The sequence below is a fragment of the Oncorhynchus mykiss genome, chromosome 2 (genome assembly GCF_013265735.2).
Source record: "Oncorhynchus mykiss isolate Arlee chromosome 2, USDA_OmykA_1.1, whole genome shotgun sequence".
Lineage (NCBI taxonomy): Eukaryota > Metazoa > Chordata > Actinopteri > Salmoniformes > Salmonidae > Oncorhynchus > Oncorhynchus mykiss.
Genome location: NC_048566.1, coordinates 100,656,446 through 100,682,594, shown reverse-complemented (window position 1 = coordinate 100,682,594; position 26,149 = coordinate 100,656,446). Strand labels below are relative to the sequence as shown.

General features: G+C 42.1%; 1 protein-coding gene across 2 annotated transcripts in view; it reads left to right on the top strand.

The window, feature by feature from the left end:
• Positions 1-19,623, top strand: part of pkp3a (plakophilin 3a) — a 53,242-nt gene extending 33,619 nt beyond the window's left edge. For both annotated transcript variants that reach the window (XM_036961050.1, XM_036961047.1), the window contains 8 exons: positions 594-768; positions 2,506-2,623; positions 2,855-3,019; positions 3,428-3,610; positions 4,151-4,304; positions 4,676-4,871; positions 9,460-9,547; positions 17,000-19,623. In XM_036961050.1, the coding sequence (XP_036816945.1) occupies positions 594-768; positions 2,506-2,623; positions 2,855-3,019; positions 3,428-3,610; positions 4,151-4,304; positions 4,676-4,871; positions 9,460-9,547; positions 17,000-17,041 (1,121 nt within the window). In that variant the 3' untranslated portion in view covers positions 17,042-19,623. The remainder of the gene's footprint in view (positions 1-593; positions 769-2,505; positions 2,624-2,854; positions 3,020-3,427; positions 3,611-4,150; positions 4,305-4,675; positions 4,872-9,459; positions 9,548-16,999) is intronic.
• Positions 19,624-26,149: the final 6,526 nt, after the last annotated feature.

Genomic DNA, 26,149 nt, shown 5'->3' with positions numbered 1-26,149 from the left:
TCGTCAACCCCAATAAGGAATATTTGGGTTGCAGGGTGGTGGTGAGGGAGTGGAGAGCTGAGGACCCGTTACCCTTTATGGGACCTGAATAAGACACATCCATGAAAAGGTGGTGTCTGTTTTCGTGTGTGTGAGGAGTCCATAGTGTATAGGACTGAGTTGTCTCCACATGTAGTGTTCTCTCTACCACACCCAGTATGACTCACAGTCCTTTCACTCCCTCTAGTCAAGCTGTTAGAACACAATCATTGTCTGGCCCTCTACACGTTCAGGTTGTTTGTGCACAGCGATGGGGAACTGCTGTAGAGGAGAGAGAGAGAGAGAAAGACAGGCTGTCGAGAGCTGTAATGACAACTTGGTTAGGTCCTACGAGACTGGTCATAGTGGTAACACACTACACGTGTTTGCTAGTTGATATTGTCAACAAAATACGTATTTACCTGAAAAAGATACCAGTTGACGAGTTTACAACGAGAAAAGTATGTTATGAAGATGCAATTTGCCCGCTGAGAATCATGCTTTCTACGATGTGTTTGTGAACCACCCTGGGCCCACTTTACTGAGCGTGCGTGTCTCTCTGGGTTTTCTGTCAGGTATTCTGTGGAACCTGTCATCCAAAGACAACCTGAAGGAGAAACTAGCCAAGGAGACGCTAGCTGAGCTCACAGAGACGATTCTGATCCCGCTCTCAGGAAGTGGAGACACTGAGGTCATCCAGCAGAGCCCCTCTGAGGTTGACATCTTCTACAACACCACCGGATGTCTCAGGTACAATACACTATAGTATAGTACAGTATAATACACTATAGGATAGTACACTACAGTACACTATAGGATAGTACAGTATAATACACTATAGGATAGTACACTATAGTACACTATAGGATAGTACAGTATAATACACTATAGTACACTATAGGATAGTACAGTATAATACACTATAGGATAGTACACTATAGTACACTATAGGATAGTACAGTATAATACACTATAGGATGGTACACTATAGTACACTATAGGATAGTACAGTATAATACACTATAGGATAGTACACTATAGTACACTATAGGATAGTACAGTATAATACACTATAGGATAGTACACTATAGTACACTATAGGATAGTACAGTATAATACACTATAGGATAGTACAGTATAATACACTATAGTACACTATAGGATAGTACAGCATAATACACTATAGTACACTATAGGATAGTACAGTATAATACACTATGGTACACTATAGGATAGTACAGTATAATACACTATAGTACACTATAGGATAGTACAGTATAATACACTATAGTACACTATAGTATAGTACAGTATAATACACTATAGTACACTATAGGATAGTACAGTATAATACACTATAGTACACTATAGGATAGTATAGTATTATACACTATAGTACACTATAGGATAGTACAGTATAATACACTATAGTACACTATAGGATAGTACAGTATAATACACTATAGTACACTATAGGATAGCACAGTATAATACACTATAGGATAGTACAGTATAATACACTATAGTACACTATCGGATAGCACAGTATAGTATAGTACAGTATATTACACAATAGTACAGTATTTATTAGCTATAGTACAGTGTAATACACTATAGTATAGTACAGTATAATACACTATAGTACACTTTAGGATAGTACCGTGTAGTACACTATAGGATAGTATAGTATAGTACAGTATAATACACAATAGTACAGTATTATAAGCTATAGTACAGTGTAATACACTATAGTATAGTACAGTATAATACACTATCGCACATTACAATATAGTACAGTATAGGGTAGTACAGTATAATACACAATAGGATAGTGCAGTATAGTACATTATCGTACACTACAGTATAGTGCACTATAGTACAGTATTATAAACTATAGCCGTGGAATACACTATATTATAATACACTCTAGTACACTATAGTACACTATAGTACAGTGTAATACACTATAGTACAGTAAAATACACTATAGTGCAGTATAATACACTATAGTGTAGTATGTACAGTACACTACATAGTTCACTGCAGTATAGTACACTAGTATAGTACACTATAGTACACTATATAGTTCACTGCAGTATAGTACACTATAGTACACTGGTATAGTACAGTATAGTACACTACATAGTTCACTGCAGTATATTACACTAGTATAGTACACTATAGTACACTATATAGTTCACTGCAATATAGTACACTAGTATAGTACACTACATAGTTCACTGCAGTATAGTACACTATAGTATACTAGTATAGTACACTTTCTGTTATTCTTGTTGTTCTTCTCATTCTTCACATAATTTTTCGGGTAAGGACACTGTTCTCACCTACACTATAGAGTTCCATGTCAGCTCTGATTTCTGTTTGACTATCCCGTCCCTGACCTCTCACCCTACTGTCCCCAGGAACCTCTAACCTCTCACCCTGCTGTCCCCAGGAACCTCTAACCTCTCACCCTGCTGTCCCCAGGAACCTGAGCTCAGTGAATGAGAAGACCAGACGTCAGATGCGCGAGACCAACGGTCTGGTGGATGCCCTGGTAGGATACATCCAGGCCTCGGTACAGGATGGCAAGGTGGAGGAAAAGGTGAGGCCAAGCACATTGTAGAATAATCATTTCATTATCGATTGGATATATATATATATATAGTGCCTTTCCAGATGCTCAAAGCGCTTTGCAACGAAAGGGGGAACTCACCTCAACCAATAATTTCCTACCTAGGTGATGCCACAGCAGGCATTTTGCACCAGACCCCTTACCACACATCAGATTATCTAATTTGAGTATGGACCTAATCATTTTTCTGTATGTTTCCAGGGTGTGGAGAACTCTTTATGTGTCCTGAGGAACCTCTCCTACCAACTGTACAGTGAGATCCCGCCCTCAGCCCAGCTACGTCTGGAAGGACCAACCAGAGGCCAGGAAACAAGCAGGAGTGAAGCCATTGGTTGCTTTACCCCTCAGAGCAAGAAAGTCAAAGATGTATGTATCTCACTGTCAATCCTCTTATAGTCTTCTGGTCCTCCTTCTTCCGTCGTCGTTGTTCTTCAATGTTCTTGTTCTTCTGTCAGTTTAGCAGTTGAACCTTAATTGTCTTAATTAATGGTGTTCAGAATGACCCTAATTGCCCTAATTAATGGTATTCAGAATGACCCTAATTGTCTTAATGATATTCAGAATGACCCTAATTGCCTTAATGGTGTTCAGAATGACCCTAATTGTCTTAATGGTATTCAGAATGACCCTAATTGTCTTAATGGTATTCAGAATGACCCTAATTGTCTTAATGGTATTCAGAATGACCTTAATTGTCTTAATGGTTTTCAGAATGACCCTGTCTGTGTGAAAATGTAACTCCTTTATCACATTGACTCCTTTCCCTTCTGTCAGAGGAAGAACCAGGACATGGCTACGTTCACGGAGGTGGCCCGCGTACCCAAGGGTCTGGAGTGGCTGTGGCACCCCCAGGTGGTGGGGCTGTATAACAGCGTGCTGCAGGGCTGTGAGAATAACTCCACTACCCGCGAGGCTGCAGCCGGGGCTCTGCAGAACATCACCGCAGGAGACAAGAGGGTGAGTGTTGAGAGTTGCCCATGCCAATGGGCGATTCAGCAGCCAGAGCAAGATGTGATTGGGGTTACAACGTACAGTAACTTAAGTAGGTTGGGAACACTGTCTCAACACTATTAGAAAATAAGCTGTCCCCTTTGAAGAACCCTTTTGGTTCCAGGGTTCCAGGTAAAACACCTTTGGGTTCCATGTAGAACCCTTTCCACAGAATAATCTACGTGGAACCCAATAGGGTTCTACCTGGAACCAAAGGGCTCCTATGGGGACACCCTAATAAGCCTTTTGGAACCCTTTTTTATGAAGGTGTAGAATGACCTCTCTCTCTCCCAAGAGAGGGAGCAGCTCCAAGTCAGATCACTGACATGGATCAGGTTGATAACTCTGTCCAGAAACATGCCCTATCCCAGACACTTGTGGGGATCTGAAGATTTGAGCAAATCTATGGGGGTAGGGTTTGTTTATGGACAAGGCCAAATACAGCATTTAAAGTGTTCTTGACTTGGACATACCTTTCAATGAATCTCTCTCTCTCTCCATCCTCAGTGGGCGGAGGTGCTGAGTCATGTGGCTCTGGAGCAGGAGAGGATGCTTCCTGTGATGTTGGACAAACTGAGGACCAATAATGACCTGGAGCTGAAATCCCTCACCGGCTTCCTCAGAAACCTGTCACGCCATGCCAAGGACAAGAACGCCATGGGTCAGTAACCATAGACAAAATATGTGTGTAACGCAGTAGTACCTTTGACCTTTGACCCACTTCAATACAAAAGTAGTTGTAATTTTGTCACAGATGGGAAATTGGTTGCGGCATACGGTTTCTTATTAAAACATGACATCACGAGAACAGCAGATCTTGGCAGAAATCAGACTTTCATGAATATTAGGGATTGATTTCATGGCAATGTGAGATTTGCATTAACATTTGCATTGCACATGTGGAACACAAAGTTAGAATTTGTCCTTGAATGACATATAAGCGAAACCAGCTGGGGGGGGCATTTATTTCATGTTAGAGCAAGGACCAACAACACAACTACAGGTCAACCAATAAAACGTTCCTCTCTCCAGCCACAAAGGTAGTGAACAACCTGGTGACCGAACTGCCTGCTGACGGTCAGCAGAAGGAGCCGTCGAGCGATGTGGTGGTCAACATCTGTGGAACGTTGAACAACCTGGTGACCTCCAGCTCCATCGCAGCCCGGGACATCGCCTTCTTCGACGGGCTGCAGAAACTAGTGGCCATTAAGAACTCCCACGACAGCAGGTATGGAATGGAAGGAATATTGGTAGCAATGTTTCTGCTGGTATTTAACCTGGTGTGTAACAGAAACTGGTGGCCTGGCTTCCCGAGTGGCTCAGTGGTCTAAGGCACTGCATCACAGTGCTAAGCTGTGCCGCTAGAGATCCTGGTTCGAGTCCAGACTCTGTCGTAGCTGGCCGCGACCGGGAGACGCATAATTGGCCCATCGTCATCCGGGTTAGGGTAGGGTTTAGCCGGCAGGGATGTTTTGGGATGCTTCTGGGATAAGCGGGCATTGTGTCAAGAAGCAGTGTGGTTTGGTTGGGTTGTGTTTCGGAGGATGAACGGCACTCAACCTTCACCTCTCCCGAGTCCGTACGGGAGTTGCAGCGATAGGACAAGACTGTAACTACCAACTGGATACCATAAAATTGGGGAGAAAAAGGGGTAACAAAAAAACAACTCCCACGACAGCAGGTATGGAATGGGAGGAATATTGGTAGCAGTGTTTCTGCTGGTATTTAACCTGATGTTTAATAGAAACTGGTGGCCATTAAGAACTCCCATGACAGCAGGTATATGGAAAATGAGTAGGAATGTTGTGACCAAAGATTTTACTGACCACGTGATTTGACCAGGAAATGTCCAGGGTTTGAGTGTGAATGGTAATAGTAAAGGCGAGAGTAGACAGCCCTGTCTCGTTCTGCAACAGCGAGGAGTTAGACTTGTTATTATGCATACAGGCTCTCTGCTATACTAGTGCCTAGAGTTTTTGCTGGTCAGTTATTATGAGTGATATCCATTCAGATGGCCACTTCCTCACTACTGGTCCCCATAGTAACAGTGTTTCATAGAGGAGTGGATACGGAATAAAATTTGCATACTATATACCACCTTTCAGACAATTTGGTAACACATTTCCCGAGCATTTACCCAGCCCTGTCTGCCTGTCCCTGCCCCAAGCCCACAGATGTAGTATTATGAGGCCATGACTGAAATGAGAAAAATAACCTTCTCTTATAATGCTCCTTGGTCTTGGAACAAGCTACAAAATACGGTAAAGCTGGAGGATTAATGTTTTGTCTTGTGTAGTGTGTACACACTGACTACTTCCTGTTGACATCTTGCCAGGTCCCCCTCAAAAAATAGTATTCCCCCCACCCCCTGGTTAAGTAAAGGTTAAATAAAAGGTGAAATAAAAATACAAATAAATGGGTAGAAACAATCGAGACATACAGTGCCTTGCGAAAGTATTCGGCCCCCTTGAACTTTGCGACCTTTTGCCACATTTCAGGCTTCAAACATAATGATATAAAACTGTATTTTTTTGTGAAGAATCAACAACAAGTGGGACACAATCATGAAGTGGAACGACATTTATTGGATATTTCAAACTTTTTTAACAAATCAAAAACTGAAAAATTGGGCGTGCAAAATTATTCAGCCCCTTTACTTTCAGTGCAGCAAACTCTCTCCAGAAGTTCAGTGAGGATCTCTGAATGATCCAATGTTGACCTAAATGACTAATGATGATAAATACAATCCACCTGTGTGTAATCAAGTCTCCGTATAAATGCACCTGCACTGTGATAGTCTCAGAGGTCCGTTAAAAGCGCAGAGAGCATCATGAAGAACAAGGAACACACCGAGCAGGTCCGAGATACTGTTGTGAAGAAGTTTAAAGCCGGATTTGGATACAAAAATATTTCCCAAGCTTTAAACATCCCAAGGAGCACTGTGCAAGCGATAATATTGAAATGGAAGGAGTATCAGACCACTGCAAATCTACCAAGACCTGGCCGTCCCTCTAAACTTTCAGCTCATACAAGGAGAAGACTGATCAGAGATGCAGCCAAGAGGCCCATGATCACTCTGGATGAACTGCAGAGATCTACAGCTGAGGTGGGAGACTATCAGTCGTATATTGCACAAATCTGGCCTTTATGGAAGAGTGGCAAGAAGAAAGCCATTTCTTAAAGATATCCATAAAAAGTGTAGTTTAAAGTTTGCCACAAGCCACCTGGGAGACACACCAAACATGTGGAAGAAGGTGCTCTGGTCAGATGAAACCAAAATTGAATTTTTTGGCAACAATGCAAGACCTTATGTTTGGCGTAAAAGCAACACAGCTGAACACACCATCCCCACTGTCAAACATGGTGGTGGCAGCATCATGGTTTGGGCCTGCTTTTCTTCAGCAGGGACAGGGAAGATGGTTAAAATTGATGGGAAGATGGATGGAGCCAAATACAGGACCATTCTGGAAGAAAACCTGATGGAGTCTGCAAAAGACCTGAGACTGGGACGGAGATTTGTCTTCCAACAAGACAATGATCCAAAACATAAAGCAAAATCTACAATGGAATGGTTCAAAAATAAACATATCCAGGTGTTAGAATGGCCAAGTCAAAGTCCAGACCTGAATCCAATCGAGAATCTGTGGAAAGAACTGAAAACTGCTGTTCACAAATGCTCTCCATCCAACCTCACTGAGCTCGAGCTGTTTTGCAAGGAGGAATGGGAAAAAATTTCAGTCTCTCGATGTGCAAAACTGATAGAGACATACCCCAAGCGACTTACAGCTGTAATCGCAGCAAAAGGTGGCGCTACAAAGTATTAACTTAAGGGGGCTGAATAATTTTGCACGCCCAATTTTTCAGTTTCTGATTTGTTAAAAAAGTTTGAAATATCCAATAAATGTCGTTCCACTTCATGATTGTGTCCCACTTGTTGTTGATTCTTCACAAAAAAATACCGTTTTATATCTTTATGTTTGAAGCCTGAAATGTGACAAAAGGTCGCAAAGTTCAAGGGGGCCGAATACTTTCGCAAGGCACTGTACCTAATTTTACTCCCATGATAAGGATGCTAACATCTCCAACTAGGACAATGTCTACTTGATCAGCCCAGGGTATATCATATTTACTGGCCCTGGTACATCATATTTACTGGCCCTGGTATATCATATTTCCTGGTCCTGTTATATCATATTTACTGGCCCTGGTATATCATATTTACTGGCCCTGGTATATCATATTTACTGGCCCTGGTATATCATATTTACTGTCCCTGGTATATCGTATTTACTGGTCCTGGTATATCATATTTACTGTTCCTGGTATATCATATTTACTGGCCCTGGTATATTGACTGGTAGCAGGTATATCATATTTACTGTTCCTGGTATATCATATTTACTGGTCCTGGTATATCATATCTACTGGCCCTGGTATATAATATTTACTGTCCCTGGTATATCATATTTACTGTCCCTGGTATATCATATTTACTGGTCCTGGTATATCATATTTACTGTTCCTGGTATATCATATTTACTGGCCCTGGTATATTGATTGGTAGCAAGTATATCATATTTACTGTTCCTGGTATATCATATTTACTGTCCCTGGTATATCATATTTACTGGCCCTGGTATATTGATTGGTAGCAAGTATATCATATTTACTGTTCCTGGTATATCATATTTGCTGGCCCTGGTATATCATATTTACTGTTCCTGGTATATCATATTTACTGGCCCTGGTATATCATATTTACTGGCCCTGGTATATCATATTTACAGGCCCTGGTATATCATATTTACTGTTCCTGGTATATCATATTTACTGTCCCTGGTATATCATATTTACTGTTCCTGGTATATCATATTTACTGGCCCTGGTATATCATATTTACTGGCCCTGGTATTATCATATTTACTGTCCCTGGTATATCATATGTACTGTCCCTGGTATATCATATTTACTGTTCCTGGTATATCATATTTACTGTCCCTGGTATATCATATTTACTGTCCCTGGTATATCATATTTACTGGTCCTGGTATATCATATTTACTGGCCCTGGTATATCATATTTACTGGCCCTGGTATATCATATTTACTGGCCCTGGTATATCATATTTACTGTTCCTGGTATATCATATTTACTGGCCCTGGTATATCATATTTACTGGTCCTGGTATATCATATGTACTGGTCCTGGTATATCATATTTACTGGCCCTGGTATATCATATTTACTGGTCTTGGTATATCATATTTACTGTTCCTGGTATATCATATTTACTGGCCCTGGTATATCATATTTACTGGCCCTGGTATATCATATTTACTGGCCCTGGTATATCATATTTACTGGCCCTTGGTATATCATATTTACTGGCCCTGGTATATCATATTTACTGGCCCTGGTATATCATATTTACTGGCCCTGGTATATCATATTTACTGGCCCTGGTATATCATATTTACTGGCCCTGGTAGATCATATTTACTGTTCCTGGTATATCATATTTACTGGTCCTGGTATATCATATTTACTGTTACTGGTATATCATATTTACTGGCCCTGGTATATCATATTTACTGTTCCTGGTATATCATATTTACTGTTCCTGGTATATCATATTTACTGTCCCTGGTATATCATATTTACTGTTCCTGGTATATCATATTTACTGGCCCTGGTATATTGTATTTACTGGCCCTGGTATATTGATTGGTAGCAGGTATATAATATTTACTGTCCCCCAGTGTATTGATCGGTAGCAGCTTTGATTAAATATAATTTTTATGTTGTCTCTCTTGTAGCCCTGGGAAGCTGAAAGCATCCAAAGCAGCGGCCACAGTCCTCAGCAACATGTTCCAATACAAGAAGCTGCACAAGGACTACAAACAGGTGAGAAACACCCCTGGAGAACGGTAGAGAGGAGGATCATAGACTACTAGAGAATGGTAGAGAGGAGGATCACAGACTTCTGGAGAATGGTAGAGAGGAGGATCACAGACTACTGGAGAATGATAGAGAGGAGGATCATAGACTACTGGAGAATGGTAGAGAGGAGGATCATAGACTACTGGAGAATGGTAGAGAGGAGGATCACAGACTACTGGAGAATGGTAGAGAGGAGGATCACAGACTACTGGAGAATGGTAGAGAGGAGGATCATAGACTACTGGAGAATGGTAGAGAGGAGGATCATAGACTACTGGAGAATGGTAGAGAGGAGAACCATAGACTACTGGAGAATGGTAGAGAGGAGGATCACAGACTACTGGAGAATGGTAGAGAGGAGGATCAAAATCAAATCAAATCAAATGTATTTATAAAGCCCTTCTTACATCAGCTGATATCTCAAAGTGCTGTACAGAAACCCAGCCTATAACCCTAAACAGCAAGCAATGCTGGTGTAGAAGCACGGTGGCTAAGAAAAACTCCCTAGAAAGGCCAAAACCTAGGATGAAACCTAGAGAGGAACCAGGCTATGAGGGGTGGCCAATCCTCTTCTGGCTGTGCCGGGTGGAGATTATAACAGAACATGGCTAAGATGTTCAAATGTTCATAAATGACCAGCATGGTCAAATAGTAATAATCACAGTAGTTGTCGAGGGTGCAGCAAGTCAGCACCTCAGGAGTAAATGTCAATTGGCTTTTCATAGCCGATCATTAAGAGTATCTCTACCACTCCTGCTGTCTCGAGAGAGTTGAAAACAGCAGGTCTGCGACAGGTAGCACGTCCAGTGAACAGGTCAGGATTCCATAGCCGCAGGCAGAACAGTTGAAACTGGTGCAGCAGCACGGCCAGGTGGACTGGGGACAGCAAGGAGTCATCATGCCAGGTAGTCCTGATGGCATGTTCCTAGGGCTCAGGTCCTCTGAGATAAAGAGAGAAACAGAGAATTAGAGAGAGCATACTTAAATTCACACAGGACACCGGATAAGACAGGAGAAGTACTCCAGATATAACAAACTGACCATAGCCCCCAAACACATAAACTACTGCAGCATAAATACTGGAGGCTGAGACAGGGGGGGCCAGGAGACATCCGATGATACCCCCGGACAGGGCCAAACAGGAAGGATATAACCCCACCCACTTTTTCAAAGCACAGCCCCCACACCACTAGAGGGATATCTTCAACCACCAACTTACCATCCTGAGACAAGGCCGAGTATAGCCCACAAAGATCTCCACCACGGCACAACCCAAGGGGGGGCGCCAACCCAGACAGGAAGATCACGTCAGTGACTCAACCTTCTCAAGTGACGCACCCCTCCTAGGGACGGCATGAAAGAGCACCAGTAAGCCAGTGACTCAGCCCCTGTAATAGGGTTAGAGGCAGAGAATCCCAGTGGAGAGAGGGGAACCAGCCAGGCAGAGACAGCAAGGGCGGTTCGTTGCTCCAGAGCCTTTCCGTTCACCTTCACACTCCTGGGCCAGGCTACACTCAATCATATGACCCACTGAAGAACTGAGTCTTCAGTAAAGACTTAAAGGTTGAGACCGAGTCTGCGTCTCTCACAGGGGTAGGCAGACCATTCCATACAAATGGAGCTCTATAGGAGAAAGCCTTGCCTCCAGCTGTTTGCTTAGAAATTCTAGGGACAATTAGGAGGCCTGCGTCTTGTGACAATAGCATACGTGTAGGTATGTACTGCAGGACCAAATCAGAAAGATAGGTCGGAGCAAGTCCATGTAATGCTTTGTAGGTTAGCAGTAAAACCTTAAAATCAGCCTTTGCCTTAACAGGAAGCCAGTGTAGGGAGGCTAGCACTGGAGTAATATGATCACATTTTTGGGTTCTAGTCAGGATTCTAGCAGCCGTATTTAGCACTAACTGAAGTTTATTTAGTGCTTTATCCGGGTAGCCGGAAAGTAGAGCATTGCAGTAGTCTAACCTAGAAGTAACAAAAGCATGGATAGTTTTTCTGCATCATTTTTGGGCAGAAAGTTTCTGATTTTTGCAATGTTACGTAGATGGAAAAAGGCTGTCCTTGAAACAGTCTTGATATGTTCCTCAAAAGAAAGATCAGGGTCCAGAGTAACGCCGAGGTCCTTCACAGTTTTATTTGAGACGACTGTACAACCATTAAGATTAATTGTCAGATTCAACAGAAGATCTCTTTGTTTCTTGGGACCTACAACAAGCGTCTCTGTTTTGTCCGAGTTTAAAAGTAGAAAGTTTGCAGCAATCGACTTCCTTATGTCTGAAACACAGGCTTCTAGCGAGGGCAATTTTGGGGCTTCACCATGTTTCATTGAAATGTACAGCTGTGTGTCATCTGCATAGCAGTGGAAGGTAACATTATGTTTTGGAATGACATCACCAAGAGGTAAAATATATAGTGAAAACAATAGTGGTCCTAAAACGGAACCTTGAGGAACACCAACATTTACAGTGGATTTTTCAGAGGACAAACCATTCACAAAGACAAACTGATATCTTTCCGACAGATAAGATCTAAACCAGGCCAGAACTTGTCCGTGTAGACCAATTTGTGTTTCCAATCTCTCCAAAAGAATGTGGTGATCAATGGTATCAAAAGCAGCACTAAGGTCTAGGAGCACGAGGACAGATGCAGAGCCTCAGTCTGATGCCATTAAAAGGTCATTTACGACCTTCACAAGTGCAGTCTCAGTACTATGATGGGGTCTAAAACCAGACTGGAGCATTTCGTATACATTGTTTCTCTTCAGGAATGCAGTGAGTTGCTGCGCAACAGCTTTTTCTAAAAATTTTGAGAGGAATGGAAGATTCGATATAGGCCGCTAATTTTTTATATTTTCTGGGTCCAGGTTTGGCTTTTTCAAGAGAGGCTTTATTACTGCCACTTTTAGTGAGTTTGGTACACATCCGGTGGATAGAGAGCCGTTTATTATGTTCAACATAGGAGGGCCAAGCACAGGAAGCAGCTCTTTCAGTAGTTTAGTTGGAATAGGGTCCAGTATGCAGCTTGAAGGTTTAGAGGCCATGATTATTTCCATCATTGTGTCAAGAGATATAGTACTAAAACACTTGAGTGTCTCTCTTGATCCTAGGTCCTGTCAGAGTTGTGCAGACTCAGGACAACTGAGCTTTGAAGGAATACCCAGATTTAAAGAGGAATCCGTAATTTGCTTTCTAATGATCATGATCTTTTCCTCAAAGAAGTTCATTAGTTTATTACTGCTGAAGTGAAAGCCATCCTCACTTGGGGAATGTTACTTTTTAGTTAGCTTTGTGACAGTATCAAAAATACATTTCGGATTGTTCTTATTTTCCTCAATTAAGTTGGAAAAATAACTGATGTTTGTCCTCTGACGTCCTTGGGTAGGCAGAGGGAGTCTGGAAGGGCATCAAGGAATCTTTGTGTTGTCTGGGAATTTATAGCACAACTTTTGATGCTTCTTTTTTTTTGTTCTGAGCAGATTATTATATAGTCAGATTTGATTAAATATAACAGAACAGTTGACCTAGAATGACATTCACTCTCATAGGATGGGTTGCCAAAAATAACTAACTGAAAGCCACATCCCCCTAATAAGCCACGAATATGACTCGATTGAGGTATACAGTATGTCACTGTGCTTCTATGGCTATATGCACCAATGGTTAATAATGAGTAGTGAGGGGGATTTCTTGTATGATTCCTCTCCTTTTCCTGTTCCTCTATTTTCAACTACAGTAACTACAAGGCTGTCTGTCTTCTCTTGTCTGGTAGGGGAATCAGAGCTGTTTATCTGTCACGCACACACACACACACACACGCACACACACACGCACACACACACACACACACACACAGACATACACACACACACACAGACATACACACACACACACAGACATACACACACAGACATACACACACACACACACACACATACACACACACACACACACACACACACACACACACACACACACACACACACACACACACACACACACACACACACACACACGCACCTGCACGTCAAGTAAATGATTAGTGCTTATCTATAATATACAGTTGAGAAACAATCCACTAAAACAGTCCCCTCATAGTGAATGGATGACTGGAAAACCCAACCCTCATTCCTGTGTCTGCACGTGTGTCTGCACGTGTGTCTGCGGTAGTGCACCTATGTCTGTTGTGCATGTTTGCCTTGAGGATGGGAGAGGGGGGGTCCATTAACCAGCCTTGAGGATTGGGGGGGGGGGGGGTCCATTAACTAGCCTTGAGGATTGGGGGGGTCCATTAATTAGCCTTGAGGATTGGAGGGGTCCATTAACCAGCCTTGAGGATTGGAGGGGTCCATTAACCAGCCTTGAGGATGGGGGGGGGGGGGGGGGGGGGTCCATTAACCAGCCTTGAGGATGGGAGAGGGGGGGGTCCATTAACCAGCCTTGAGGATTGGGGGGGTCCATTAACCAGCATTGAGGATTGGGGGGGGGGGGGGGGGGGGGGTCATTAACCAGCCTTGAGGATTGGAGGGGTCCATTAACTAGCCTTGAGGATTGGAGGGGGTCCATTAACCAGCCTTGAGGATGGTGGGGGGTCCATTAACTAGCCTTGGGGATTGGGGGGGGGGGGGGGTCCATTAACCAGCCTTGAGGATGGGGGGGATCCATTAACCAGCCTTGAGGATGGGGGGGTCCATTAACCAGCCATGATGATTGGGGGGGTCCATTAACCAGCCTTGATGATTGGGGGGAGTCCATTAACCATAACCAGCCTTGAGGATGGGGGGGGGGGGGGGGGTCCATTAACCAGCCTTGAGGATGGGGGGGGGTCCATTAACTAGCCTTGAGGATGGGGGGGGGGGGGTCCATTAACCAGCCTTGAGGATTGTGGGGTCCATTAACCAGCCTTGAGGATTGGAGGGGTCCATTAACTAGCCTTGAGGATGGGGGGGGGGGGGGGGGTCCATTAACCAGCCTTGAGGATTGGAGGGGTCCATTAACTAGCCTTGAGGATGGGGGGGGGGGGTCCATTAACCAGCCTTGAGGTTTGGGGGGGGGGGGGGGGGGGGGGGGGGGGGGTCCATATTAAAATAAAAATACTTCCCTAACTGTTCCTATTTCCTGTAGTCTGTATGTTCACACACAAAGACACCCAGGGAGTGGCTTGCTAGAATGATTGCTGTTTAGATGGTGGTCTGCCTCGCCTAAAGGGTGCAGCTCTCTCTCTTTCTCTCTGTGTGTCTCTCTCTCTCTGTCTCTCTCTGTCTGTGTCTGTCCCTCTGTCTCTGTCTCTCTCGATGCTCCATCGCTCGCTCACTCTCTCTCAATTCAATTCAATTCAATGGGCTTTATTGGCATGGGAAACATGTGTTAACATTGCCAAAGCAAGTGAGTTAGATAATATACAAAAGTGAAATAAACAATAAAAATGAACAGTAAACATTACACATACAGAAGTTTCAAAACAATAAAGACATTACAAATGTCATATTACGTATATATACAGTGTTGCAACGATGTACAAATGGTTAAGTGTACACAAGGGAAAATAAATAAGCATAAATATGGGTTGTATTTACAGTAGTCTCTCCCTCTCTCACAGGGCATTTCCTGATGAACAAGTCCGAACACTCCTACTATATTTAACTCCCTCAGTACCTGCAGAACTATTTCAACAGTTTCATCTTACAATAATCTATTCAAAACATTGATTGGTAGCAGCTATATAATATTTACTGTCCCCCAGTGTATTGTCATGTCTTTACTATCATTAAATTAAGACTTTTCGTTTTTATCAAAGATTCTCTGTAATTAGCATTTCGTGATGAACTAATCAGGCAAATGTAATTAACTAGGAAGTCGGGGCACCAAGGAAAATATTCAGATTTCAAAGTTATAATTTTAATAATAATACAACTTTTCAGATCTTTTAATATCTGATCAATTAGCCTTCTTAATTAATGAATTATTTATTTACCTCACGTTAGTCTCATTCCAAACGTTGTAAATTGTTGGTTATCTGCACGAACCCAGTCTTCACTATGAGTCATCCATACATCAATTGTCTTAAATCATTTATTTACTAACTAAGTAATTCACAGAAATGCATAAACAAACAGTAGATAGTTACAAGGAAATGATAATGGAGTTTCCCTAGTGGAATAAACCGGCATCGCGGCTTGGTGTACAAAAGGGAAGTGGGGGTCGACTGAGATAAGACAACACACAGTTGATAATTATAACAATTGAAATGCTAATCCTTTGCACATGAACGCTCACTCATTCGGGAACAATTGTAATAAATATATATATTTACGCTCAGTGTGTCGTTGTGATCTCTGTTGAAAAGTTTGTTTCTGTTGGAGAGTTTGTCCATCTCTCTCTGTCTGGTTTAAATGGATACTTCAGAGTAACATTCAGCGATGTTGTTGTAGAATGGATGTTTCGGCGGTTGTCGATTCTTTGCGTCTCAATGATAACAAATTCCTAGCTGAAGACTAGTAATTAATATCAAAGACTTGTTCTTATTCTATCGGTATCGATAGTCTAAGAGTTTAACCACGTGGTATGGTTAAAAGATTCAGCAATCACTCAAAACATGGCCCTCTCGTTATCAAAGTAAGCTGGTCTGCAACTTTTGTCCTTTCGTAATTGAGAGAAACATGGTCTCCTGAGAAATTCTCAAAGTACGGGTTTTATTCGGGAGTTGCAGAAAAGGCTGTCTCATGACGCCAGGTCCGAACTGGGCTCATGGGCGGTCCTCTAATTTAGTTAAACTCAAAAGGGAATTGGAGTTTCCTTCATTAAACAGTCCAAAATCACATTACACAATTTTACAAACAGTATCCTCTTCACTCATCCATCTTATACAACAATTAGATTTAAACCTCATATCTGATGCTATTATATAAACAGCGTTATGGTGATGTGGCTGTATTGTCTCCCATGAGTGTCACAAACTGGTACCAAACGGACCAGTTCGTAGCTGGATTCTTCAACGATCTTTTTTTTATACCTTCTCCAGAACATAAATTGTGTTCGAACCTCAAGTTCTGTGAGGTGGAAGAAATTCCTTTGTTTCTCTATGAAAATTCACTCTGTCTCTATATTGTGGCCATGAGGAGATCATCTCCTCCAGGATTTTTCGACCTCTCTCTGTCAGCAGCCTGTGTGTAGGAGGCAGGGAGAGTGGGGGTGGGGCTTGCTGTACCCAAAAAGGGTAACGTCATGACAGTATTGATTGGTAGCAGCTATATAATATTAACTGTCCCTGGTGTTTAAATATTACAGTTTTGTCTTGTATCTTGAAAGAACAGTCAAACTGAAAGCCTACAACACAATGCCAAGTGGACAGCGTAACAGTTTGAGATCATCCTTCAGATATATGTCCTGACAAAATGTCTCTCATGTTTGTGTTTTACAGAAAGGATTCACACGACCTGACTTTGCAGACGTGACCATCTAAAAAGGAACTCTCTTTCTGTCAAGTGGCTGGAAACACGTGAACACTTCAGTGATCAAGGACCGTCTGTCAAACTGAGAACATGGAGTTAGATGGACTACACTATAGAGTTAGATGGACTACACTATAGAGTTAGATGGACTACACTACAGCGTTAGATGGACTACACTACAGAGTTAGATGGACTACACTACAGAGTTCGATGGACTACACTACAGAGTTAGATGGACTACACTATAGAGTTAGATGGACTACACTACAGAGTTAGATGGACTACACTACAGAGTTAGATGGACTACACTACAGAGTTAGATGGACTACACTATAGAGTTAGATGGACTACACTATAGAGTTATAGAAGGACTACACAATAGAGTTAGATGGACTACACTATAGAGTTATAGATGGACTACACCCTTGTTTTAATGCCGTATATGTATTCAATGCTGTATGTTTGAATGTTTTATGTTGAACGCTGTATGGACTTCATGGTGGATTCAGGGACTTTTTTTTCTCTCAATGCAACAAATCATACTGCTGTAACTAATCATGACTCTTACAGTTTCTCCTGCCCCACCCAGAGATGGTTTGGCATCAATCCCAAAGACCTCTGTGCGCCGTTATGTTAACCTGGTCCCAGATCTGTTTGTGCTGTGCAGCCAACTCCTATGGTCATTGTCACAAGACGGCACACAACTGATCTGGGACCAGGCTACTATTTTGTAGCTTAACACTGACTTGGTACCAAAGCAGCTGTTACAGCCCCCACCCATGGCTGACTACAGATAGCAGCTACTGTAAGGGACGGCTTGCTCTGTGGAATGAAACTGTTCTCTTTTATACCATCACTGGTGCTTGTACTAAAGTGGTTGAATTATTGTTGTTGTTCATTGTGTTTTTGTATTCGTTTTTTTTTGTGTTGTCTAGGGGGTTTATTTCTCAGACAAAACCAGAATATCACGGCGTTATAATGAGTTATAAACCAGAGTAATCACTGAGAGTTACAGTGAGACATAAATTAGAACTTGAATGAATGTTTTTATGAATGTGTGGGGGAAAAACGGAACTACTGACACCTGCATGAATGTCCTGGAATTATGATTCAGCTTTACAGGAACTACTATGAAGTAGCCTACATGTTGAATATAGATTTATAAATGGATCCTTTCTTGTTTTCAACAACGTTAGTTTTACAAGTTAAGCGGATTTGTCATATCAAACTCATATGTCAATGCAATGTTTTAAGTTGATCACTTGCCATGACATACTGTTTGTTTTAATGTCTGGGGTGTTGTCATGTATTTTATGGATTAAGGCAACAAACATAGTCCAATATTTATGTTTTTAAGGCTTTGGGGGGAGGGGGGGGGGGGGGGGGAAGCATGCATTCGTTGTTATTCTCTTTAAGGGAATGCTGCGATATCGGATTTGTATCTTAAGCATAATGTAAATATAACATGTTTTGTAAACAGAGCATACAAGTGCAATGGGGTCCCAAATGATTGACATCCCTGATAAAGATGAGTAAAACTAACGGTCTAAAAGACATAATTCATATACGGAGCTATTATTTTATTATTTTATACTATACTGATACAACACCACAGGTGGGCGTGGCCAAAGTGCTCTGTTTTCATGTCATCTGACCACTGGTTCCAATCCAAGTGCCAATGCAGTTTATTCAACTCCAGGAGTTTACATTTGTTGGATAACAGTCAATACTACAGTAGAAAAATAAGTCTATATATGATGTGAGCAAATGGCGTGAGGAGGCAAGGCAAAAAATAGGCCATAGTAGCAAAGTAATTACAATTTACACTGGAGTGATAGATGTGCAGAGGATGATGTGCAAGTTTGAATTGAAGAGGGCCAGTCCATAAATGCAGATGAAGGATATCAAAGATCTGGAAAGATTCTGTATGGAGGAACAGTCTAATATCCCTCCCAATGTATTCTACAACTCATAAAACATTTTACAGAAAAGCTCAGTGCTGTTATCCTCGCAAGGTGAGGTATTGAAAGGTATTGAAAACGGGTGTCAATAATTGTTTTATTACTTGTTAACAAGATCTGTTTGTCTGAGCAATTGTAGTAGTATTCATTAGTATAATTTCCCACATTTTTTGGATCATACAATATTGCATTTTACATTTTACAATGATTTTATAGAGTCATTTTTGCTCATCTTTATCAAGGGTGTCACTAATTGTGGACCGCACTGTATTTAAATAAGACGTTCCTCCTGAAAGGTCTTTTGTTCAACTCTATTTTTGGTATTGATATATATATATATATTCAATGGGTAAATATAAAGCAAATTTATATATTTGAACTCTATTCTCTTCGTAAAGTATGTTCTAATGAATATTGGTATTAGAATAACATGAATGTTTTGATAAAATATATTTCATGCGTTGACATCTGATCTGCTGTGTCTATAATTGGACCATGAGACTACGCTTAACTCTGTCTACCATATGGAAAACCTATTTTTTTATTTTCACGTTGTGCTTTTTAACTGTTCACTGTGGATGTGTGTCAAATACACATCATATTTTATAACTAATAAAGACCAAGTAATTAAATGGGTTTTGTTATTGAGATTTCATATCAACAAGGGTCAGTAGTTTTTCTTGACCAAGTTGCCTGACTAACAGTTGACCAACTTACCTGACCAACAGTTGACCAAGTTACCTGACCAACAGTTGACCAAGTTACCTGACCAACAGTAGACCAAGGTACCTGACCAACAGTTGACCAAGTTACCTGACCAACAGTTGACCAACTTACCTGACCAACAGTTGACCAAGGTACCTGACCAACAGTTGACCAAGGTACCTGACCAACAGTTGACCAAGTTACCTGACCAACAGTTGACCAAGTTACCTAACAGTTGACCAAGTTACCTGACCAAGTTACCTGACCAACAGTTGACCAAGGTACCTGACCAACAGTTGACCAAGTTACCTGACAAACAGTTGACCTAGTTACCTAACAGTTGACCAAGTTACCTGACTAACAGTTGACCAAGTTACCTGACCAACAGTTGACCAACAGTTGACCAAGTTACCTGACCAAGTGAGCTGACCAACAGTTGACCAAGTTACCTGACCAAGTTAGCTGACCAACAGTTGACCAAGTTACCTTACCAACAGTTGACCAAGTTACCTGACCAAGTTACCTGACCAACAGTTGACCAAGTTACCCAACAGTTGACCAAGTTACCTGACCAAGTTACCTGACCAACAGTTGACCAAGGTACCTGACCAACAGTTGACCAAGTTACCCAACAGTTGACCAAGTTACCTGACCAAGTTACCTGACCAACAGTTGACCAAGGTACCTGACCAACAGTTGACCAAGTTACCTGACAAACAGTTGACCAAGTTACCTAACAGTTGACCAAGTTACCTGACTAACAGTTGACCAAGTTACCTGACCAACAGTTGACCAACAGTTGACCAAGTTACCTGACCAAGTTAGCTGACCAACAGTTGACCAAGTTACCTGACCAAGTTAGCTGACCAACAGTTGACCAAGTTACCTTACCAACAGTTGACCAAGTTACCTGACCAAGTTACCTGACCAACAGTTGACCAAGTTACCTGACCAACAGTTGACCAAGTTACCTGACCAAGAGATCAAGATCCATTTAGATTTATTAGAAATACCCTCTGAAGACCAGTTTTTTTTTTAGATTTATAAGGATGGCAATGAGTGACTATATTTGAAATAATATTATTAGTTTGGGCCCTAGTTTTTCCTGTTCAGGTCACGTGTTCAGGAAAAACGGCTGCTCTTTTATAACAGGATGAAGCTGCGCCATGCAGAAGACTGCCAATAGTCGTGTTTGAAAGCATCAATTCTGACAGACTGACTGATCTACATATCAACCCTTGCATCCAAAATAATGGACTCATTATGATTTTGTAGATCAGTGATTCTGAACAGGTGGTGAACTGCAATTGAGTAAAATGGTGGCTCTCAAACACTACTTGTGAGTTTTCAGCCCTGTCCTTTTTATGCAAAAAGCTGGTGCTCAGAGAAGATGGAATTATACAGTTCAAACCTCTAAAGTGTTAACCTTTATATCTGGCCCAACATCCTGGATTAACTCATAGCAGTGATATATGTGCAAAGAGCAAACAACAAGCTGCACAAGAACTCACTACTGTAATGGTCCAGGTTACAAAGTGACTCAGTGCCTCACTACTGTAATGGTCCAGGTTACATAGTGACTCACTACTGTAATGGTCCATGTTACATAGTGACTCACTACTGTAATGGTCCAGGTTACATAGTGACTCACTACTGTAATGGTCCAGGTTACATAGTGACTCACTACTGTAATGGTCCAGGTTACATAGTGACTCACTACTGTAATGGTCCAGGTTACATAGTGACTCACTACTGTAATGGTCCAGGATACAAAGTGACTCAGTGACTCACTACTGTAACGGTCCAGGTTACAAAGTGTCTCAGTGACTCACTACTGTAACGGTCCAGGTTACAAAGTGACTCACTACTGTAATGGCCCAGGTTACAAAGTGACTCAGTGACTCACTACTGTAACGGTCCAGGTTACAAAGTGACTCACTACTGTAATGGCCCAGGTTACAAAGTGACTCAGTGACTCACTACTGTAATGGTCCAGGTTACATAGTGACTCAGTGACTCACTACTGTAATGGTCCAGGTTACAAAGTGGCTCAGTGACTCACTACTGTAATGGTCCAGGTTACAAAGTGACTCAGTGACTCACTACTGTAATGGACCAGGTTACATAGTGACTCACTACTGTAATGGTCCAGGTTACAAAGTGACTCAGTGACTCACTACTGTAATGGTCCAGGTTACAAAGTGGCTCAGTGACTCACTACTGTAATGGTCCAGGTTACATAGTGACTCACTACTGTAATGGTCCAGGTTACATAGTGACTCACTACTGTAATGGTCCAGGTTACAAAGTGACTCAGTGACTCACTACTGTAACGGTCCAGGTTACAAAGTGACTCACTACTGTAATCGCCTAGGTTACAAAGTGACTCAGTGACTCACTACTGTAACGGTCCAGGTTACAAAGTGACTCAGTGACTCACTACTGTAACGGTCCAGGTTACAAAGTGACTCACTACTGTAATGGTCCAGGTTACATAGTGACTCACTACTGTAATGGTCCAGGTTACATAGTGACTCACTACTGTAATGGTCCAGGTTACATAGTGACTCACTACTGTAATGGTCCAGGTTACATAGTGACTCACTACTGTAATGGTCCAGGATACAAAGTGACTCAGTGACTCACTACTGTAACGGTCCAGGTTACAAAGTGTCTCAGTGACTCACTACTGTAACGGTCCAGGTTACAAAGTGACTCACTACTGTAATGGCCCAGGTTACAAAGTGACTCAGTGACTCACTACTGTAACGGTCCAGGTTACAAAGTGACTCACTACTGTAATGGCCCAGGTTACAAAGTGACTCAGTGACTCACTACTGTAATGGTCCAGGTTACATAGTGACTCAGTGACTCACTACTGTAATGGTCCAGGTTACAAAGTGGCTCAGTGACTCACTACTGTAATGGTCCAGGTTACAAAGTGACTCAGTGACTCACTACTGTAATGGACCAGGTTACATAGTGACTCACTACTGTAATGGTCCAGGTTACAAAGTGACTCAGTGACTCACTACTGTAATGGTCCAGGTTACAAAGTGGCTCAGTGACTCACTACTGTAATGGTCCAGGTTACATAGTGACTCACTACTGTAATGGTCCAGGTTACATAGTGACTCACTACTGTAATGGTCCAGGTTACATAGTGACTCACTACTGTAATGGTCCAGGTTACATAGTGACTCACTACTGTAATGGTCCAGGATACAAAGTGACTCAGTGACTCACTACTGTAACGGTCCAGGTTACAAAGTGTCTCAGTGACTCACTACTGTAACGGTCCAGGTTACAAAGTGACTCACTACTGTAATGGCCCAGGTTACAAAGTGACTCAGTGACTCACTACTGTAACGGTCCAGGTTACAAAGTGACTCACTACTGTAATGGCCCAGGTTACAAAGTGACTCAGTGACTCACTACTGTAATGGTCCAGGTTACATAGTGACTCAGTGACTCACTACTGTAATGGTCCAGGTTACAAAGTGGCTCAGTGACTCACTACTGTAATGGTCCAGGTTACAAAGTGACTCAGTGACTCACTACTGTAATGGACCAGGTTACATAGTGACTCACTACTGTAATGGTCCAGGTTACAAAGTGACTCAGTGACTCACTACTGTAATGGTCCAGGTTACAAAGTGGCTCAGTGACTCACTACTGTAATGGTCCAGGTTACATAGTGACTCACTACTGTAATGGTCCAGGTTACATAGTGACTCACTACTGTAATGGTCCAGGTTACAAAGTGACTCAGTGACTCACTACTGTAACGGTCCAGGTTACAAAGTGACTCACTACTGTAATCGCCTAGGTTACAAAGTGACTCAGTGACTCACTACTGTAACGGTCCAGGTTACAAAGTGACTCAGTGACTCACTACTGTAACGGTCCAGGTTACAAAGTGACTCACTACTGTAATGGCCCAGGTTACAAAGTGACTCAGTGACTCACTACTGTAATGGTCCAGGTTACATAGTGACTCACTACTGTAATGGTCCAGGTTACATAGTGACTCACTACTGTAATGGTCCAGGTTACATAGTGACTCACTACTGTAATGGTCCAGGTTACATAGTGACTCACTACTGTAATGGTCCAGGATACAAAGTGACTCAGTGACTCACTACTGTAACGGTCCAGGTTACAAAGTGTCTCAGTGACTCACTACTGTAACGGTCCAGGTTACAAAGTGACTCACTACTGTAATGGCCCAGGTTACAAAGTCACTCAGTGACTCACTACTGTAACGGTCCAGGTTACAAAGTGACTCACTACTGTAATGGCCCAGGTTACAAAGTGACTCAGTGACTCACTACTGTAATGGTCCAGGTTACATAGTGACTCAGTGACTCACTACTGTAATGGTCCAGGTTACAAAGTGGCTCAGTGACTCACTACTGTAATGGTCCAGGTTACAAAGTGACTCAGTGACTCACTACTGTAATGGACCAGGTTACATAGTGACTCACTACTGTAATGGTCCAGGTTACAAAGTGACTCAGTGACTCACTACTGTAATGGTCCAGGTTACAAAGTGGCTCAGTGACTCACTACTGTAATGGTCCAGGTTACATAGTGACTCACTACTGTAATGGTCCAGGTTACATAGTGACTCACTACTGTAATGGTCCAGGTTACAAAGTGACTCAGTGACTCACTACTGTAACGGTCCAGGTTACAAAGTGACTCACTACTGTAATCGCCTAGGTTACAAAGTGACTCAGTGACTCACTACTGTAACGGTCCAGGTTACAAAGTGACTCAGTGACTCACTACTGTAACGGTCCAGGTTACAAAGTGACTCACTACTGTAATGGCCCAGGTTACAAAGTGACTCAGTGACTCACTACTGTAACGGTCCAGGTTACAAAGTGACTCACTACTGTAATGGCCTAGGTTACAAAGTGACTTAGTGACTCACTACTGTAACGGTCCAGGTTACAAAGTGACTCAGGGCTTGGAAGTAAATTACAGTATTAAAAAAACAAACATATTAATAGATAGCTTTTTATAAATAATGTTTTGATTCATAGGGGTTGGGTTAAATACGAGAGACATATTTATAGTTATAGTTATAGACATATAGTTTTGCAACTGACTAGGTATCCCCCTTTCCCTTCCCTTCTTTGGTGCATTTAACTGCCCGAAAATGCCTTTATTGAAGTAATTTCAAGTAGGTGACGTCAGAGGTCAGCATGTGGGAGTAGTTGGAGCCCGGGGATGATAGACAAGTTTCCCACTAGTAATTACCAGTTGTAGGGCCATTCAAGTGGATTGTTTCCAGTGATAGGGAGTGGGAGGGAGGGAGTGGAAGGAGGGTGTGGTTGACCTTAATTACACATACCAAACTAACATCAAAAACATGCATGTCTGGTTGAGGGTTGATGAGAGATGAGCTGCTTCTCCTAGTTTTCATGAGAAATATTACTGTGATGAAAATTCCAAATTGTCTGCATAATCAAATAACATTCAGCTCAGACACCCGTACATACCCCACAAGACATGCCACCAGGGGTCTCTTCAGACACCCGTACATATCCCACAAGACATGCCACCAGGGGTCTCTTCAGACACCCATACATACCCCACAAGACATGCCACCAGGGGTCTCTTCAGACACCCGTACATACCCCACAAGACATGCCACCAGGGGTCTCTTCAGACACCCGTACATACCCCACAAGACATGCCACCAGGGGTCTCTTCACAGTCCCAAAACAAATTCACGGCAACACACAGTATTATACAGAGGCCATGATTGTATGGAACTACCCTACCATCTCCAATTTCTGAAGTAAACAGTAAAATGACCTTTAAAAAAAATGGATCAGACAACTTATGTAACAGCAGGGACTGTGAGGGTGACACACATGAACACACACAAACAGACTTTAACGCACAATATTCTTTAGTTTTATTGTTTGTTTATCATTGTATTTTACATTTGTGTGACTGTCCTTGTCTATCAGTGTATCAGTGCTTTGTTACTTGTGATGTTTTGTGTTTTTTTGTGGACCCCAAGAAGAGTTAATGGGGATCCCAATAAACAAATAACCCCTAGGGAATGAGATTATTGTTATGATAAGAAAGATTTCCCCCCCCCCCCAAGTCGACTCAACTCTGCCCTCTGCTGGTGAGGGAAAGTAATATCTGAAGAAAGCACTAAACAGTTAAAAAAAAGAACATATCAGTGGCCATGTGGTTCGGGTGTCCGCCCTGAGATTGGAACACTGGGAGTTTATTCTTCCGGCCGAGTCATACCAAAGATCACGTGCGACTCTGCTTGGCATTCAGCATTTATGAGACAGATTCGGGGTAACACTGGGCAATAGAATAGCGTCCAGTCCAGGAGGTATACTTGTACACCAAGAAGAAAATGCAAACTTGTAGTGTGTTCAAGGTTTTAAAAATGCTTCTAAAGTTTGGAATTTCCAC